Source organism: Panthera uncia, assembly GCF_023721935.1.
Source record: "Panthera uncia isolate 11264 chromosome B3 unlocalized genomic scaffold, Puncia_PCG_1.0 HiC_scaffold_1, whole genome shotgun sequence".
Taxonomy (NCBI): domain Eukaryota; kingdom Metazoa; phylum Chordata; class Mammalia; order Carnivora; family Felidae; genus Panthera; species Panthera uncia.
The window spans coordinates 104,242,029-104,261,903 of NW_026057582.1; the positions used below are offsets into that span (position 1 = coordinate 104,242,029).

General features: G+C 39.3%; 1 protein-coding gene across 2 annotated transcripts in view; it reads left to right on the forward strand.

Annotated features, from left to right (window-relative positions):
• Positions 1 to 16,782, forward strand: part of ZNF609 (zinc finger protein 609) — a 151,609-nt gene extending 134,827 nt beyond the window's left edge. For both annotated transcript variants that reach the window (XM_049611777.1, XM_049611778.1), the window contains one exon: positions 14,175 to 16,782. In XM_049611777.1, the coding sequence (XP_049467734.1) occupies positions 14,175 to 14,474 (300 nt within the window). In that variant the 3' untranslated portion in view covers positions 14,475 to 16,782. The remainder of the gene's footprint in view (positions 1 to 14,174) is intronic.
• The last annotated feature ends 3,093 nt before the right edge of the window (positions 16,783 to 19,875 follow it).

Consider the following 19,875-nt stretch of genomic DNA (forward strand, 5'->3'; position numbering starts at 1 on the left):
AAAAAAGATAAAAATTTTGGAAAAGTTTGAGAAGGATTGATATTAATCTCCTTTGAATGTTTGGTAGAAGTCACCATTGAAGCTATATGATCCTGAACTTTTATTCATCTGGAGGTTTTTGATTATTGATTCAATCTCCTTAGTAGTAATTAGTTTGTACTTTTTACTTCATCATGGTTGAATCTTGATAAGTTGTATGTTTCTAGGAATTTAGGTCATCCAATTTATTGGCATATAATTACTCCTAGTGATGTCTTATGACCTTTTGTATTTCTGTGATGTCAGTTGTAACATGTCCTCTTGCGTTTCTGATTTTATCTGAGTTCTTTCTCTACCATGCCCCCCCCCCATGAGTCTAGCTAAAGTCTTGTCAGTTTTGCTTATCTTTTCAAAGAACCACCTCTTCATTTCATAGGTCCTCTTTACTGTCTTTTGAGTCTTTATTTCATTTATTTCTGCTCTAATCTTTGTTATATCCTCCCTTCAACTAACTTTGAACTTCATTTGTTCTTCTTTTTCTAGTTCCTTCTACTTTCTAGTTTCTAGTTGTTATAAGACTTTTATTTCTTGGGGTGCCTGGCTGGCTCAGCTGGAAGAGTATGCGACTTTAAAAAAAAATTTTTTTTTTAATGTTTATTTTTGAGAGACAGGGCGTGAGTGGGGTAGGGGCAGAGAGAGAAGCAGACACAGAATCTGAAGCAGGCTCCAGGCTCTAAGCTGTCGGTTCAGCTCGAACTCCTGGGGCTTGAATTCACTAACCGAACCACAAGATCATGACCTGACCCGAAGTCGGAAGCTTAACCAACTGAGCCACCCAGTGCTCTGTCTCTGAAAGTTGAATAAATGTTTAAAAAAAAGTCTGTTTTATCTGGTATAAATATAGCCACTCCAGCTTTCTTTTGGTTTCCATTTGCATAGTGTTTCTTTTTTCAACCCTTCACTTTAAATCTCTGTGTGTTCTTACATCTAAAGTGGATATCCTTATAGGTAGCATATAGATGGGTCTTGTTTTTTCATCCATTCAGCTGCTCTGTTTCTTTCTTTTTTTTTTTTCTTTTTAATGTTTATTTGCTTTTGAGAGGGAGAGAACAAGCAGTGAATGAAGCAGAGAGAGAGGGAGACAGAATCTGAAGCAGGCTCCAGGCTCTGAGCTGTCAGCACAGAGCCCCATGTGGGGCTTGAACTCACAAACCATGAGATCATGACTTGAGCCAAAATCAGACACTCAACCAACTAAGCCACCCAGGTGCCCCAGCTGCTCTGTTTCTCTTGATTGGAAAGTTTAGTCTCCTTACAATTAAAGTAATTATTGATACTTTATAAGTAATACCATTGTATGTCAACTATACTTCAATTAAAAAAATAAATAGGGGCGCCTGTGTGGCTCAGTTGGTTAAGCATCCAACTCTTGATTTTGACTCAGGTCATGATCTCATGATCTCACGGTTGATGAGATCGAGCTCCAAGTCAGGCTTTATGCTAACAGTGTAGGGTCTTCTTGGAATTCTCTCTCTCCCTCTCTCTCTGCCCCTCCCCAGCTCATGTGTAATAAATAAAAAAACATTTTAAATTGAATGAATGAATGAATATAATTTAAAGTACAGTAATTATTGATAGATACATATTGCCATTTTGTTAATTGTTTTGTGGCTCTAACTGTAGTTCCTCTCTATTCATTTCTGTTGCTCTTTCCTTTGTCGTTTGATGACTTTGTTTAGTAGTGTGCTTATATTGCTTTCTCTTTCTCTTTTGTGTGCTTACTACAGGTTTTGTTTAGATGCTACCATGAGTTCTACATATAACAACCTATAACAGCCTATTATAGTTGATAACAACTTAAGTTTGATTCCATTCTAATGCTTAATATTTTTATTTTCCCCTTACCCAGGTTTTGTTATTGATGTCATATTTCACATCTTTTTATCTTGTGTATCCCTACTAATTATTGTGTATCCCTACTAATTATTATTACTCATTATTGTAATCATAGTTACTTTTCCTACTTTCATCATTTAGCCTTTACACTAGCTTTATATATGATTAATCCACTACTTTAACTATATATAGAAGAGGAGGGAACTCTTTCAAACTCATTTTATGAGGCCAGCATTACCTTGACACCAAAATAGGCAAGGATGCTCCAAGAAAAGAAAATTATGAGCCATTATCCTTGATGAACACACGTACAAAAATTATCAACAAAATATTAGCAAACCCCGGGGTACCTGGGTGGCTCAGTTGGTTGAGCGTTGTACTTCAGCTCAGGTCAATATCTCACAGTCCATGAGTTCTAGCCCCACATCGGGCTCTGTGCTAACAGCTCAGAGCCTGGAGCCTCCTTCAGATTCTGTGTTTCTTTCTCTGTCTGCCCCTACCCCTCACTTTCTGTCTCCGTCTCTGTCTCTCTCTCTCTTTCAAAAATAAGTAAGCATTTAAAAAAAATGTTTAAATATTAGCAAACCAAATTCAGTTCAAAAGTATATAATACACCATATCAAGTGGGATTTATTCCAGGAATGCAAAGATATTTCAGCATCTGCAAATCAGTCAGTGTTACACAACACATTAACAAAAAAAAGGGTAAAAATTATATGATCATCTCAGTAGATGCAGAAAAAGCATTTGACAAAATTCAACATCCACTCATGACAAAAACTCTCAACAAAGTGTGTGTAGAGGGAACATACCTCAACATAATAAATGTATGCCAAGCTCAGAACTAACATCTTACTCAGTGGTGAAAAGCTTTCAGCTTTTCCCCTAAGATCAGGAACAAGACAAGGTTGCCCACTCTTGCTTCTTTATTCAACATGGTATAGGATACCCTAGCCAGAGCAATTATGTAAAAAAAAAAAGAAATAAAAGACATACACATTGGAAAGGAGGAAGTAAAACTGTCTCTATTTACAAATGACATGATATCTATAGAAGACCCCAAAGACTCCATTAAAAAAACTATTGGAGGGGCGCCTGGGTGGCCAGTCAGTTGAGCGTCTGACTTCAGCTCAGGTCATGATCTCACTGTCTGTGAGTTCGAACCCCACGTCGGGCTCTGTGCTGACAGCTCAGAGCCTGGAGCCTATTTCAGATTCTGTGTCTCCCTCTCTCTCTGCCCCTCCCCATTCATGCTCGCTCGCTCTCTCTCTCTCTCTCTGTCAAAAATAAACATTAAAAAAATTTTTTTTTCAACTATTGGAACTAATAAATGAATTCACTGAAGTTGCAGGGTACAAAATCAGTACAAAAACGTATTGCATTTCTATACACTAATAACAAAATATCAGAAAGAAATTTAAGAAAATTCCATTTACAGTTGGATCAAAAAGAATGAATTAGGGCTAAATTTAACAGAGGAGACGAGAGACTTGTATATTGAAAACCACAAGACATTAATGAAAGAAATTAAAGACAACATAAATGGAAAGGTATTTCATGTTCATAGATTGGAAGAATCAGGATCATTAAAATGTCCATACTACCCAATGCAGTCTACAGATTCAGTGCAATCACTGTCAAAATTCCAATGGCATTTTTCACAGAATTAGAATAATAAAATTTGTATGGAACCACAAAAGACCCCAAACAGCCAGAACGATCTTGAGAAATAAGAACAAAGCTGGAGGCATCCCGCTCTCTGATTTTTTTTTAATTTTTTAATGTTTATTTTTATTTTTGAGAGAGAGAAGGAGACAGAGAGAGAGAGATGGTGTGAGCAGGGGAGAAGCAGAGAGAGAGGGAGACACAGAATATGAAGCCAACTCCAAGCTCCAAGCTGTCAGCAAATAGCCCAGTGCGGAGCTTGAACTCACAAACCGTCAGATCATGACCTGAGCCAAAGTCAGATGCTTAACTGACCAAGCCACTCAGGTGCCCCTCATTCTCCCTGATTTTAAATTCTATTACAGAGCTACAGTAATTAAAACAGAATAGTATTGGCATAGAAACATTAGATCAGTTGAACAGAATAGAGAGCTCAGAAATAAACCCAAGCATATACAGGCAATTAATATATGACAAAGGAGTCAAGAATATGCAGTAGAGAAAGGACAGTCTCTTCATTAAACAGTATTGGGAAAACTGGACAGCCACATGTAAAGGAATGAAACTTGACCACCATCTTACAACATACATAAAAATTAACCCCAAATGGATTAAAGACTTGAATGTAAAACCTGAAGCCATAAAACTCCTAGATGATAACATACATGGTAAGCTCCTTGACATAGTCTTGGCAACGATTTTTTTAATTTGACACCAGAAGCAAAAGCAACAAAAAGAAAAATAAACAAATGGGACTACATCAAAACATAAAGCTTCTGCACGCACAGCAAAGGAAACCATCAACAAAATGAAAGACAATCTGCCGAATGGGAGAAAATATTGGCAAAGCATATATATCTGATAGGGGGTTTATACCCAAAATATATGAAGAACTCATGCCACTCAACAGAAAAAAAAAAAAAAGTTGAAAAACTAGGCAGAAGATCTGAATAGACATTTTCCCAAAGACGTACAAAAGGGCAAAGGTATATAAAAAGATGTTCAACATCATTAATCATCAGGGAAATACAAATCAAAGCCACAATGAGATATTACTTCACACCTATTAAAATAGCTATTACCAAAACAACAAGGAATAACAAATACTGGTTAGAAAGTGGGAAAAAGTTCACTGCTGATGGGAAAGAAGTAAATTGGTGGAGCCACTATGCAAAACAGTATGGAGGTTTCTCAAAACAATAAAAATAGAACTACTACGTGATCCAGCGATTTCACTTCTAAGTATTTATCTGAAGAAAACAAAATCACTAAAAGATGTATGTACCCCCATGTTTATTGCAACATTTTTTACAGTGGTCAAGATATGGAAACAACAATGTAAGAGTCCATCAGTGGAGGAATGGATAAAGAAGACATGGGGTATATACAATGGAATGTTACTCAGCCACAAAAAGTAATTAAATCTTGCTATTTTCATGGGTCAACTATACTTAAAAAAACAAAAAAATCAGCCATTAAAAAACAGTAGGGGGAAATCTTGTCATTTGTGACAACATGAATGGGACCTTCAGAGCATTGTGCTAAATGAAATTTGAAAGAGAGAGATAGCATGAGCAAGGGAGGGGCAGAGAGATGGAGAGGGGATCTCAGTGTGTCAGACAGAGCCCGACATGGGGCTCAATCTCACAAACAGTGAGATTATGACCAGAGCCAAAATCGAGAGTCGGATACTCGATGTCTGACTGACTGACATCTGACTGAGCCACCCAGGCCCCCACTAGGCATCCAACTCTTGATTTCAGCTCAGGTCATGATCTCACGGTTTGTGAGATCAAGCCCCGTATTAGGCTTTGCACTGACAGAGTGGAGCCTCCTTGGGATTCTCTGCCTCCTTTTCTGTCTGCCCCTCACCTGCTTGCACACCTGCTGTCTCTTTCTCTCAAAAATATACAAATGTTAAAAAAATAACTATATGTATTGTATATTAATTGTATCTCACCTTTTGAGTACATGTCCTTTTGGGGTTTTTTTGTTGGTTTTTTTTTTTTTTTTTTTTTTAGTGTTTATTTTTGAAGGAGAGAGACAGAGTGCAAGCACGGGAGGGGCAGAGAGAGAGGGAGACACAGAATCCCAGGCAAGCTATAGGCTCTGAGCTATCATCACAGAGCCTTACGTGGGGCTTGAATCCATGAACCATGAGATCATGACCTGAGCCAAAGTCGGACACTCAACAGACCGACTCAACAGCCACCAAAGTGCCCATGTCCTTTTGTATTCTATGTGACAAAATGGAAAGTACATGTAAAGCAATTGCAACTGAGTTGCAAGCTGACCTAGCCTGGTTTTGTGTGTGTGTGTGTGTGTGTGTGTGTGTGTGTGTGTGTGTGGAATGTCGTTTTTACCTGAAAGAACAACTGACAGTACAGGTATTCAGAGTTGGGTATTTAGCAGACATTTTCTTAAAAATAAGTGAAATAAGCCTGTTAACTCCAAGGAAGACAATTGACACTCTTTGTTATTAATGATAAAATATGAGCTTTCCAGCAAACATTATAATTTTGCAAAATTTGTATCTGCCCCCCATCCGTTTGACAGCCTGCCAATACTTAAAAGGTTTTCTGATGAGCTCAGAGGCAGTATCAACAAATATGACTTCTTTATATTAATAGAATGTGTCAGTGTTTGAAAGAGCTGTATAACTCATTGAACCAATATTTTCCAAATGACTAATATATGATGTTAAAAATCATGCATGGGTAAGAGAAGCATTCAAAGTACTAGACAGACCAGTGGATTATAATGTAACAGAGTACAAAAGGTTCAACAATATAGTTTCAGATTCCACATTGCCACTAACCTTTAAGAACTATCATTTGTTCAGTTTTGGTGTCATATCAAAGAACAGCCACAATGATCTGAAAAGGATACATATATGAAATCTTTGTGAGGCCAGTTTTCTTTATGTAGTTCAACACATTTTATCAGCAGATTGAATGCAAAAACAGGCATGAGAATCTAGCTGTCTTCTCTTAAACCAGCCATTGAAGAGATTTGCAAAATGTAAATCAATGCCACTGCTCTTTTTATCCCTTTCTTTTGAAAAATTACAGCTGTTTTTATTTAAAATGTTATATATATTCGTACATCTATCAATAGATATATTCCATATCAGAGTTCTTTGGGATCTGCAATTTTTTGTTAATCTTTTTGTTTTGAGATAATTAATAGTTGTAATAAATAATGCAGAGAGATCTCATGTAGCCTTTACCTAGTTTCCCCCATTGGTAACACCTTGCAGAGCTATTGTACAATATCACAACAGGAATATTGACATTAATGCAATCTCCCTATCTTGTTAAGATTTTCCCATTTTACATGTGTTCACTTGTATATTTTTCTGTGTGTGTGTGTGTGTGTGTGTGTGTGTATTAAGTTCAATGCAATTTTATTATGTGTAAGCTTGGGTATTTACCACACAAAATACAGAACATCTCCATCACTATAAGAATCCTTTGTGTTGTCCTTCCTAGCCATACTCAACTCTCTTCTACATGCCACCAACCCTTCCTTCTGGCCACTACTAATCTGTTCTTATGTGTCACTTTTGTGATTTTGAAATCATTAGTTGTTTAAAATAAGTTAATTAATACATGTTAAATCTTTCACTTTAAAAAAAAATTTTTTAATGTTTATATTTGAGAGAGAGAGGCAGTGTAAGACAGGGAGGGGCAGAGAGAGGGAGACACAGAATCTGAAGCAGGCTCCAGGCTCTGAGCTGTCAGCACAGAGCCTGACGCGGGGCTCAAACTCATGGACTGTGAGATCATGACCTGAGCCAAAGTCAGACGCTTAACCACCTGAGCCACCCAGGCGCCCTGTTCACTTTTAATTTCTAATACAGTATATATCAATTGATAAAGCCTACATAAATAAAAGCTCTGTAAGGCTCTCAGTTTTTAAGACTCTAAAGGTTTCCCAAGACCAAAATGTTTAAGAACAGCTGGCTTGAAGCAGGAAGAATCATTCTCATTTCTCCTTCCCAAGCTACTACAGAACAAGATATGGTTTGTGATGTCTCAATTTAGAATTCTCATGTTTTCTCCTAGGACTGTCAATATGAATGATGATTAGGTTCTTTAGTACAGTTTGCCCCATCCATGAAACAGGTTAAATTGAGACTTTTCTGCTGACATCTGTGATTCTGAATGATTCAGAAAAAGGCTTTAGCTTCTGTTGTATTCACCTTATTTGGTCTGTGGGTTATTTTTTGTTTGTTTATTTGCTCATTTGATTTTCTGTCCTATGGGGGTAAGAGAATGGAGTAGAGATGACAAGCTCCAGCCCTGACTTTTTAGGAAATGAGTATGTGAAAGGAGGTAAGAATTGTGTTCAGGAGAGGAAGTAGTTGCAGCCAAAGAGTGAATTTTTCTCATTCTTTATTCTTGAAAAGCTAATTCTCATGCTTCCCTTGGAACAGTACAGGAATGGGAGGGATCATCAACCTTCTGTAGAAAAAAAAAATCATTTCAGAGCTAGTACTTAGGTGGCTATCATCACTCATCAGCTGCAAAGTTAATAGCTTTGCTGAAGGAAAATGTGGTGAATTTCAAGCAGGCAGGAGATTGTAGAGTGAGAAGTCTTAGAAGAGCAGAATAGATGCTTCTTTCAGCAAAAGCCTTTGCCACAGGAATGGGACACTACCATGTGATCTGTGTTATGCATTGACTTCATTTATGAGATTTTTTTTCTTTGTTACATTTCCAGCATAATATATCCATTCCCACACACAGAATTTAGACAGGATTGAATATTAGGATCATTTGATCTGCTCTTCCCTCTTTACCGGAAGAAATCTTTTGGGTTTGAGCCTGAGACTCTATTGTGATGGTTGCAGGAGAGCTCCCTGTGGCTAGTCTTACAGTCTTCAAATTATATGTTCACTTGCACTTGCATTTTCTACTACAAACTCCAACAGTCTCCACTGCTGACCTTGACCAGGTGCTGATTGGTTAAAATTGAGTGCTAAAGTAAGTCTTCTGTGAATAACGGAATACCTACCTTCAAAGAATTGTTTGATGTCTGGTTACGGTGCCAGCTACTGTGTCTTTCTTTTTCTCTTTTTTCCTCCTTGCCTTCTGCTACAAGATGTCTTAGAAATTAACCAGAGTTACAAACAAATTCTTTTTCAAGGCAAGCTTATGTGGAATCTAGGAGTTCACCAGACCTGCAGCCTCTTCTTCTCTTCTTTCCTTCTTTCTTTCTTTCTTTCTTTCTTTCTTTCTTTCTTTCTTTCTTTTCCTTTCTTTTTCTTTCCCTTTCTTTTTCTTTCTTTCTTCCTTCCTTCCTTCCTTCCTTCCAAGAGGCAGGTTCAAAGAGTGTTGGAAAAGGAAGTGATTTCCTCCTTCACTAACACTTAAATGTTGTATTGTGTCATGATTTACTTGGAATATTCTATTGCATTGTGTCAAGAGCTTTGTGAAAAGGAAGAATTCAGTTGCTCTGTGGTTTCTTTTTTTTTTTTAATTTTTTTTTTAACGTTGATTTATTTTTGAGACAGAGAGAGACAGAGCATGAACAGGGGAGGGGCAGAGAGAGAGGGAGACACAGAATCTGAAACAGGCTCCAGGCTCTGAGCGGTCAGCACAGATCCCGACACGGGGCTCGAACTCAGAAACTGTGAGATCATGACCTGAGCCGAAGTCGGATGCTTAACCGACCAAGCCACCCAGGCGCCCCAGTTGCTCTGTGGTTTCAACCCATCGGGCTCTTGAAAATAAGCAATTACTGAACTTTCAGGATAAGCAAAGATAAACCTTAATTATTTTTTAAAAAATACATTAAATTTATTTTATCTCAATCTCAGTCAACAGGAGGCAGTCAAATAACTAAGGATTTTTTCCTTTGTATTTTAATTTGAGAAACAACATAATAAATTCATAAATAGGATTTTAAATAAATACCTGTTCTTCTTTTTAATAACCCACAGTAAAAATTTTGTGAGCAGATCAAATATTATTAGAGGCAGTACTTACATGTTTATTTATGAATCAGGAACCTATATTACTATTAGCATTGCTGATGCTGAGTCACTGTAAAATCTTGAAAGACCTTTGGAATTATCAAGGGAAAAGAGCATGTTATTAATACAAAATCTGGTATATTTGATGACAGGGGCACCTGGGTGGCTCGGTCAGTTAGGCGTCCAACTGTTGATTTTGGCTCGGGTCATGATCTCACAGTTTCATAAGTTTGAGCCCTGCAATTGGGCTCTTGCTGACAAAGTGGAGCCTGCTTGGGATTCTCCCTCTCTCTGCCCTTTCCCCCACGCACTCTTTCTCAAAATAAATAAATAAACTTAAAAAAATATTTGATTCTACATAATCTTATCCGATCATTCTGAATAAATCTGAACAATTATCTTTCATTCTTGGATAAAGCGATTTTCTTAGAGTTACTGCAGTTATTGGTAGACTTCCTTTCTGCCTTTTGACTGTGAATGTGAAGATAATCAGACTCCTGAGAAGGGGAGAGGGAAGAATCTGTCCCAGATATTTCTTCGCTGCATTTCCTACCCCCAAAATTATATTGCAGCCTTGAAATTTTTCCACCATCAGTGCCTCTCTTGTGTGGGAGGCAGCTGAAGGCAGTGTATAATTACTTCTTGTGGGAGATTAATGGCTCTGGCCTTTCTTTATTCTCTCCAGTCCTCATTTCTGCGTCACCTGCCTATCAGCACTTAGATCTCTAATAGGTGCTATTAAGACTAATATCTAAAGGTGAATTGAAAAGAAGTATCATTAAAAGGTAAAGGACATGAACTGTTGGGAAACTTCAGATATCTCCAACTTCAAATCCTCTCTTTTCAAGTTTTAATTTTGTCTTGTTTGTGTCCCCATTCATGGAGCCAGGTTGGCACTCCTTAGCATTTCAGAGACTAAGAATTGGCTCAACTTTTATTGTTGTTGTAGCTATTAAGGTATTTAATGACTTTAACTTTTTATATTCCTGTTACTTAATTTTCTCTCCTGTCCCCAGTCTCCTGACAATTCCTGCTCTTGTATCCTAGGAATATGGGAGAGGTGGCAAAAAAAGTCCTTTTCTGATTTATCCTCTCCTGGAGAGTGGTAAATGAAACTGTGTTTGTTCCAGTGAATAGTAGAATGTGAAATCCCATAAAGCCACCTCAGTTATTAGATGAATATCACAGAGGTGCTTATTATACAGTATGGCTTAATGTAGATTATAGATGTGACCAAATGGTAATTAGTAGAGCTGGAGCTGTAATTAAACATTATTGTGTTGCTCTGTGATTTCTCCTCAGATTTCTGTTGCAAAGTAGGAAACTGAATAGTTCCAAACCCATAGGTGGATTTCTTTACTTCTCCCCACCCCCAAATTTCTTTTAATTAATTAACTGACTAAATAAAGTCATCCTCACACAAACAGAGCTTCTGAATTCTACTTAGTATCTCTGAGCAGTAAGAGCAGTTTGTTGCACATACATGTCAGTTGGCTCTTTGTATATTAGTTCTATTTTTCTAATCAGTTCAGCTAAGTTCCTTCTCTCCACATATTCTGTAGCAGGGTTTAATTTGGCAAACTGAATGCAACAGGGGTGTCTCCTAGTTACACGTCTTAGATCTTGTTTTCTGGATCTGTCAGTGTAGAACTGGAGGCTTGGCTTCATGTACAGCATTAGTAGCTTCTTTTCTTCCTGGTCTCCCATAAGCACTGAATAACCTAGCAGGAAATGAAACCACTTCTAGAAAACAGCTGTCCTTGATAGCTGAGAGAGAGAAAGAGAGAGAGAGAGAGAGAGAGAGATTGACTGACTGACTGACTCCCTGTGGACTTACCTCCTTCTGTGCTTAGACTTGCTGCCTTAGCAATGGAACAGGTTAGTAACAGGATATGGTCACATGAGGCAATGAGAAAGTTCAGAGAAATGACCTAAAAGATCTAGGCCAACCTCTGTGTCCAAGAAAGAGGACCTTGCAGGAATTTTTCTTGCTAGTAGAAGAATGGTATAGAAAAGAAAACAAACTTGGGGTTCCTGGGTGAGTCCATCAGTTAAGCATCTAACTCTTGATCTCAGCCCAGGTCATGATCTCGTGATTCACAGGACCAAGCCCTATGAAGAGAGAACAAACCCTAAGCAAAGGAAATGCACATACTGATTATGAAATTGTTTTTGTCTCAGTTTTCCCCAGAAGAAAAAAATAGAAAAACAGAGGTGAGGCCAAGAGTAAAGATGATCTGTGTATACTCTGTCTCTAATTTTCCCTTTTTAGTAATTCTCAGGGGTAAAATCTCCAAGAAACTTTCTTTCCAAAGAGTTACTAGCTATCTTCTTGAAGCATTCCTGAAAGGGCTTGATATTAGAGCCAGATTCCAGCCATATACAGGAGTCATAGAGTTGAACTTACTTTTTCTGTGTTTTTACTTTCAAATCTGTATATAGAAATTGTAAAGAGTCTTTTAGGAATCTACCACATCCCAGGAAGGTTGCCAAATAAAATGATCAATGCCTGATTTTCAAGAGTGCAAAAAGAAGCAAAAAAGCCTTTTGGCATTGACCATAATGCAGAAAATTCATTGTATGGGCTTCAACTTTCATTTTATGAAAAAGGTGGAGTTAGGGAAGTACAAGGGTGGGGGGTGCCTGCCAAGCAGACAAGGATAATGTTTTGGCAGCTTTTCAGGAACCAGAATTAATCAGAATCCGTGTTCTAACATTCAGTGGACTCTTGACAGTGATGATTCACAAATAGCAGTGACCTCTAAGCCAAGAAGTCAGAGCTAACTAACTGCAGAGAGTAGATATAGTACCCAGATCTCAGCTTCTAGAGGTGTGTATGTGTGTGTGTGTGTGTACACGTACACAGACACGCACCTGTGTTAGAGAGGTGGGTTACAGGTATAGCAGTGGTCATTCAGTAAACTGTTTCAGAACCAGAGTTCTGTTGCAGACCTGTCCAGCAGCTTGGTTTGTGGGTGCATATGTAACTCTCTGGATGTAGGTCTGTTGAAGGAGTACATTCAAACTGGACTTAAAAAAAAAAAAAGAAAGAAAGAAAAAATCTTTCACAAGAGGAAGAGGGTCCCAATCCTTGACTCTTATTTTCTAGGTTTGCTGACTGGTATCATACTTAATCTTCAGGGAAGATTAGTCAGTGTGTGAATTGAGTGCTTTTGCATATGCAGGACACTGTGTTCCGTTAGGATTTGGGCAGTGTAGATCCAGGGTACTTTGTCAGTCTGATAAATACTAGGATTTAAAGAGTTAAAAGATTATTACCCTTCATATTACAACTTTGAACTCTGGATATGTTGAATTATTGGTTTCTAAGTAATTGCACTCTTGTGAGAGATTCTAGTTTTAAAAAAGTTTTTTAATGTTTATTTTTGAGAGATAGAGGCAGAGCGTTACAGCGTTACACTGTGGGGGAGGGACAGAGAGAGAGGGACACACAGAATCTGAAACAGGCTCCAGGCTCTGAAGCTGTTAGCACAGAGCCCGACATGGGGCTCAAACTCAGGAACAGTGAGATCATGACCCAGACCGAGGTCAGATGCTTAACCAACTGAGCCACCCAGGCTCCCCGAGATTCTAGTTTTAGAGGTAGATGCTGGTCCTTGTGCTCACGCATCTGTCTGTGCGTGTGTGTGATCAACTTCATCTACAGACTGCCATGAATAGGCTTCCGGGTCCTAACAGCACCTGCTGTTTGTTACAGATAAATTTGATGTTACATTCTTGCTCCAAAATGCCATTCTTACTAACCAGTCGCTGTTGTAATCTCTAAATGTTAGAAACCCCCATCAGGTTGCTCCTAGCCCTCTTATAACTTTTAAGTAGATGTCCTTCTAGCTAAAGATGAATTGAAGTTCTAGTCTTCTTAAAGTGACATTCCTGGGATCTAGATATTTTTTTCCTTTTTTATCCCTACCTGTATTCTTGGATTTTATACATGATTAATGTATTATTTGTTGAATGATAGATTGGTGGGAAAGATAGTGGTGGCAGTAGAACATGCCTCAGAAACCTTTTCGTTGTCATCAATCTGTGTGCTCTATTACTGTTGAAATCTGGACCTGGTTCTCTATCACTGGAGATTTTTAAATGAGACAAGATTTTTTTCAAATACAATTTATTGTCAAGTTGGCTAATATACAGTGTATACAATGTATTCTTGGTTTTGGGGGTAGATTCTCATGATTCATCACTTACATACAACACCCAATGCTCATCCCAACAAGTGCCCTCCTCGATGCTCATCACCCCTTTTCCCCTCTCCCCCGCTCTCCACCCCCATCAACCCTCAGTTTGTTCTCTATATTTAAGAGACTCTTATGGTTTGCCTCCCTCTCTGTTGTTTGAAACTATTTTTTCCGCTTTCCTTCTCCCACATTTTTTAATACACTTTTAGCCAAGCACCATTTGTGAGGAAGATCGTTAATAAAAAATAGAGCTTCTACCACAGGGTGCGCTCATATAAACCATTAGATTTGTAGTGGTATCATGAGCTAGAACTTGAAAGGAAGGACCAAAGTCTTATATTTAGAGCCTTCCACACTGGCAGGAAAGAATGTAGGACTAGATTAAATACAGAGAAGGTATTTCCTCTAAATGTTCTCTCTGCCACTCAGCTACTACTTCTCTTCCCCTACAGATGGAGTCCCCTGTTTCTACACCAGCAGTGCTGCCACTGCACCTTTTGGTACCAGTGGTCAATAATGACATCTCCTCCCCCTGTGAGCAGATCATGGTTCGTACCAGATCAGTTGGGGTCAACACATGTGATGTGGCTCTAGCTACAGAGCCTGAGTGCCTGGGCCCCTGTGAACCTGGAACAAGCGTCAACCTCGAGGGCATCGTGTGGCAGGAAACAGAAGATGGTAAGTGCTCTGTGCGTCTTTTTCCATCTCTTCTCAACCTGCTTCTGCCAACAGGGGCTTATCGTTGTAAATAACACCAAGTATTTATTAGGAGTCTCAAGCGACCATAGTTTGCTAGTGACACCTACCCAGGAGATCACAGCAAACTTCTCAGTAAAATTGCGCAGCTTCTGGAGATTGCCATTTTGTTTGTTTAAAGTTTATTTATTTATTTTGAGAGAGACAGCAGGAGAGGAGCAGAGAGGGAGAGGAAGAGAGAGAATCCCAAGCAGGCTCCACCAGTGCAGGGCTTGATGCTGCGAACCGTGAGGTCATGACCTGAGCTGAAATCAGGAGTAGAGGCTTAACCCACTGAGCCCAACACTGAGGTCTCCCAAGATTGCCAGTTTTTAAAATTAATTATCTCTCTTTTATGGGTATCCACATTGTTGGCCCTGGCATTTAAGCAGTCATTTGTTAAGTGCTGGCCAGGTAATTCACACTGTGTCTCTACTCTCCATACTCCTCTTTATCATTTTATATGGGAGAATTTGAATGTAAATGAACTTTTGGGTCAGGCTTCAAGAGAAAAAAGTAATAAAAGGACAGCTGTGGGAGTCAAGGAAATGGAAAACAGTCACTCTTAAATTGACTTATTGTTGGCTCATTGAATATGCAACTCTTGCCTTTTTTAACACCTGGAGGTGCAGCCAGCTCCTTCCCACTGGTTGCCTCATTGCCCAGCCACCCACTTCACTTCATGCATCTGTCACTTAGTACAGATTTTATAGGCCTAGGCAACAGGGAAATGTTTACATGGTCTTGTTTTCAGGCATCCACTAAGCAGTTGGCTCACTGCAGGGTGCTTCTGCCTGAGGCTACCATCCAGACTTCTTGTATGTTCCATTTGCCCCTGAGAACAGAGTCTCTTCTCTTTTAGAAGTTCATAAACCTGAAAAAATAGTTGTGTGAAGGGACTTGACCAGGTATTTCTGATCCCTTGGTACCATCTGTGGCAATTTGATTTCAGCACATAGATTCTTTTTATAAAGATTCCAAGTTCTTGTCAAAGTATGTTTATACAGAGTATGTTTATAGAGGCTGGGCCTCAGAGTCCCATCAGGTCTCTGCATCAGTAACCAGACTTTGAAAGCATCCCCACTCTGAAGTTTAGAGGCCCAGAGGAGCACAGCTCATTATCTCTAATTATCATAAGCTATCTTGTCAGTTTGCCCATGGAAATCCAAGCATTTCATTCTGGTCATTCTAATTAAAGTCTGTTCCTCTGAATATTTTGTTGTGATTCAGTATTTATTTAAAGTCTGTCATGCAGTAGGTATTGATGTGACACAGGTTAAGAATTCTGTTTTTGGCTTTCTTGTTGATAACAATATAGTAAAGCTTCAGGTTTCAGAATAACATTGCTGATAGGTTTTATTGTGTGCCTGAGACCATAATGCCAAAAAAAAAATTTTTTTTTTTCTCTTGTGTTAGAAACTGATGCAGAGACAGTGGAGAGAGGGGTTGACCCTAGAGGTTGACTCTGGATATGTGTATTCAGTATACAGTCTGGAAATCACAAGTGGCTATCTCTAATTTTGAAAATGTCATCTGCCTTTGGCCAAAGGTCTGAATAGCCACAGAGTCTGTTGGAATGACAAACATATCCAGCCCACAGCTCCGTGACACCAACCAGCCTTCGGGGCCTCTTGCCTCAGTATATTGAAGATAGAAGACATCAATTTCCTGCCTATTTATTCTGTCCATCTTTATGATGGTGACTTTCCTCCAAGAGCAAGTTGCTTTTCATATATGTTAACCGATGAAAACTTTGTAAGAATGTGAGGCACTAACCCTTCCACTCTCCTGAGAACAATGGATACCTTTTTTTTTTTAATTTTTTTTTTTAATGTTTATTTATTCTTGAGAGAGAGAAAGAGAGAGAGTATGAGCAGGGGCAGAGTGAGAGAGGGACACAGAATGTGAAGCAGGCTCCAGGCTCTGAGCTGTCAGCACAGAGCTCAATGTGGGGCTTGAACTCACGAGCCATGAGATCATGACCTGAGCCAAAGTCAGATGCTCAACCAACTGAGCCACCCAGGTGCCCCCAATGGATACCTTTTTATCTGAGAGTCCCTGTTCTCCCTCCATGCCAAGGAGATAGTAGCACAGGTTTTTGGGGGGTTTTATTTGTTTGTTTGTTTTTTATTTTTTTTATAGTTTTTTAATTTTTTGTTTAATGTTTATTTGTTTTTGAGAGAGAGAGACAGAGACAGAATGCAAGCAGGGGAGGGGCAGAGAGAGAGGGAGATATGGAATCCGAAGCAGGCTCCAGGCTCTGAGCTGTCAGCACAGAGCCTGATGCTGGGCTTGAACTCATGAACTGCGAGATCATGACCTGAGCTGAAGTCAGATGCTTAACCGACTGAGCCACCCAGGCGCCCCTGTTTTTTTTTTTAGTTGTTTGTTCTGACTCTCATGTTGTACCTGGCAGCTTATTCCATGTTCCCCTGTTGTACATTTTGAATGCACCCTGCGTTTTATTTCACAGTAGTTATCACAGTTTGCAATTTTATAGAATGATATTTTTCTGTTAATGTCTGTCTCTTCCACTGTTTTAGAATTCTGTGAGCCCAGGGACTCTGTTTTGCTCACCATTGAATATCTAATACTTAATACTTGGTACCTGTAGTAGGCCCTCAAAAATATTTGAGTGAATGAATGTTACATCTAGTTGTCATTTGTAGATCTTTGTTAATATTATAGATACTGTAATATTGTTTGAACTGAGAAATCATATCAAATACTTTACAAAATTCTAGACCTCTGAAACTCAGAATAAGTACTATTGTCACCAGGTTTGAGATCACTCATTTATTTATACCTATAAGATTTTTAATTCTCCTACTTTTAATACCATATTTTCTCTCATTTCCTATATTGTGTTCCAGGGCTTAGTACCTCTCCTCTTTTTTTTTTTTTTTCATTCATCGCAAGGGAAAGGGAACTTGTCTGCAATTATAGATTTTCTCCTTTGCTTTCTGCCTCTCCCAAAGGGCCTTCACCTGAACTGTCAGTTGGCAAAGGTCTGAACTGGGATCAGAGTTGGTTTACATTCCTTTTCATCTTCAGGTAACAGAGATTTCCTGCAAAGATCTTTCTCTGCAGATCTATAAGATCTAGTATACTGAGTCAGTCTTCAAGTTAATAATAAGATCTATGTACAGATACTTTTTAAAAAAAATCCTTCAGCCTCCTAGGCTTTTTGTCTGCTACCCGACTCTTTGTGCTTGTGTCTGTCTCTTTGCCCAGCAAACTACTATCTTCAAATGGAAAAACCCTTAGAGCTTAGAAAGAAGCTGTGAATGCTTGGCCTCTGAGGGAAATGGAAGATCATGAGGTCCCTGTAGAACTGAGCCACCTTGCTGAGAACAGGTGTAGGGGTCATGGCCTCAATTCTTCCTGGTTTCTTTGCCTACCTGTCGTGCAGTGTTGCTTCCTTCTTCACTCTCAGTGCAAACCTTGCCTTGGAGACATTTTTAAATTCTTGCAGATTCCATCTCTTTTTAGGCTGTCCACAATACAGCCAGCACTGCAAAGATCCTCCTTGACTAGGCTCAACCTTAGTACTGTTAAGACCCAAGTATAACTTGGAATGTTTTCCTTGGCTTTTTTTGAGACTTAGCATTTATACAAAGGTCTGATTCCACCTGATTTCACTTTGTCCCACCCCACTTCAAATTGAAATAATAGGTCCCATGTCCATTCCTAGTTCACAAGGCTTACTTTAATACAAGGCCCCAGAAACAGTGTATAAGAAGCCTTAAGGCAGACCATATACTTTTGCTGAGGCAAAATTGCTTCCTGGCTTGGCTGGTGCTTTTAAGGAAGACAGGCTGGGGTGTGTGGGTGGCTCAGTCAGTTAAATGACTAACTCTTGATTTTGGCTCAGGTCATGATCTCATGGTTCATGAGTTCAAGCCTCGTATCAGGCTCTGCTGTCAGTACAGAGCCCACTTTGGATCCTCTCTCTCTCTCTCTCTCTCTCTCTCTCTCTCTCTCTCTCTCAAAAATAAAAAAAATAAACATAAAAAAAAGAGGGGCACCTGGGTGGCTCAGTTGGTTAAATGCCTGACTTCAGCTCAGGTCATGATCTCGCGATCCATGAGTTCGAGCCCCACGTTGGGCTCACTGCTGTCATCACAGACCCCACTTTGGATCCTCTGTCCCCCTCTCTCTCTGCCCTTCTCCCACTTACACTCAGTCTCAAAAATAAATAAACATTAAAAAAAAAAGAATTTTAGGAGATGTTAGGGGTACCTGGGTGTCTCAGTTAAGTGTCCCAACTCTTGATTTCAGCTCAGGTTATGATCTCATGGTTGTGAGATCTAGCCCCATGTCGGGCTCAGTGATGAGTGCAAAGCCTGCTTGGGATATTCTCCCTCTCTCTCTCTCTCTCCCCCTCCCGCCCTCCCCCCCCTCCCCCTTCCCTCCTCCCCCACTCATTCTGTCTCCCTCCCTCCCTCTCTCTCTCTCTTTATCAATAAATAAATAAACTTTAAAAAAAATTCCAGGAGATGCTGTAAGTTTTCCTTCTTTTTAAAAAAAAATTTTTTAACGTTTATTTATTTTTGAGACAGAGAGAGACAGAGCATGCACGGGGGAGGGTCACAGAGAGAGGGAGACACAGAATCTGAAACAGGCTCTAGGCTCTGAGCTGTCAGCACAGAGCCCGACACGGGGCTCGAACCCATGGACCGTGAGATCATGACCTGAGCCAAAGTCAGACGCTTAACCGACCGAGCCACCCAGGCGCCCCTGTAAGTTTTCCTTCTTAAGCAGCCACACTAAGTGTAGCATTACTTTGGCAAATGTGCTTCCTGGAAGAATTTGTAATATAGCAAAAAGAGCACTTGGTGTGAAAACCAGGTGAGCTGTATACATCTGCTGTTATGATTGTGACATTGGGCAAGTTCCTTAACTTCTTTGGTCCTTAGTTCCCTCATCTCTTAAGTAAAGTTGAATTAGGTCACCAATTAGGACCTTCCATCTTTTAAGTGTAAGAATCTGTTAAACCTTGGAATCAGTATGGATCCATCCATACTAGTTCATCTTAAAAATGAACAATCATGAGAATGAAAACTAAAAAATTTTAATACCAATGATGAAATTTCATTATACACTTGTTTAATAGATTTGTTTTCTAAAAAAACAAAAAACAAACAAACAAACAAAAACTGACTCTCCTTGCCACTCCCCAATTCAAGAAATTTCCACTCTCATTTTTCAACTCCTGATCCTACAAAACCCGGCTGCTTTTGAGGCAAGTATATGCTAGCTGACATAAGCTGAGCTCACAGTACTGCTTAGCAATCCCTTCATCTCCCTATTATATTCACACTTCCCAATACTTGCCTCATTCTCAAGATTCATTAGCCCAATTCCTTCTGTCTTCTGGCTTCATGCAGGAGCCCCTTAATGCTCCTCAGTGTGAAG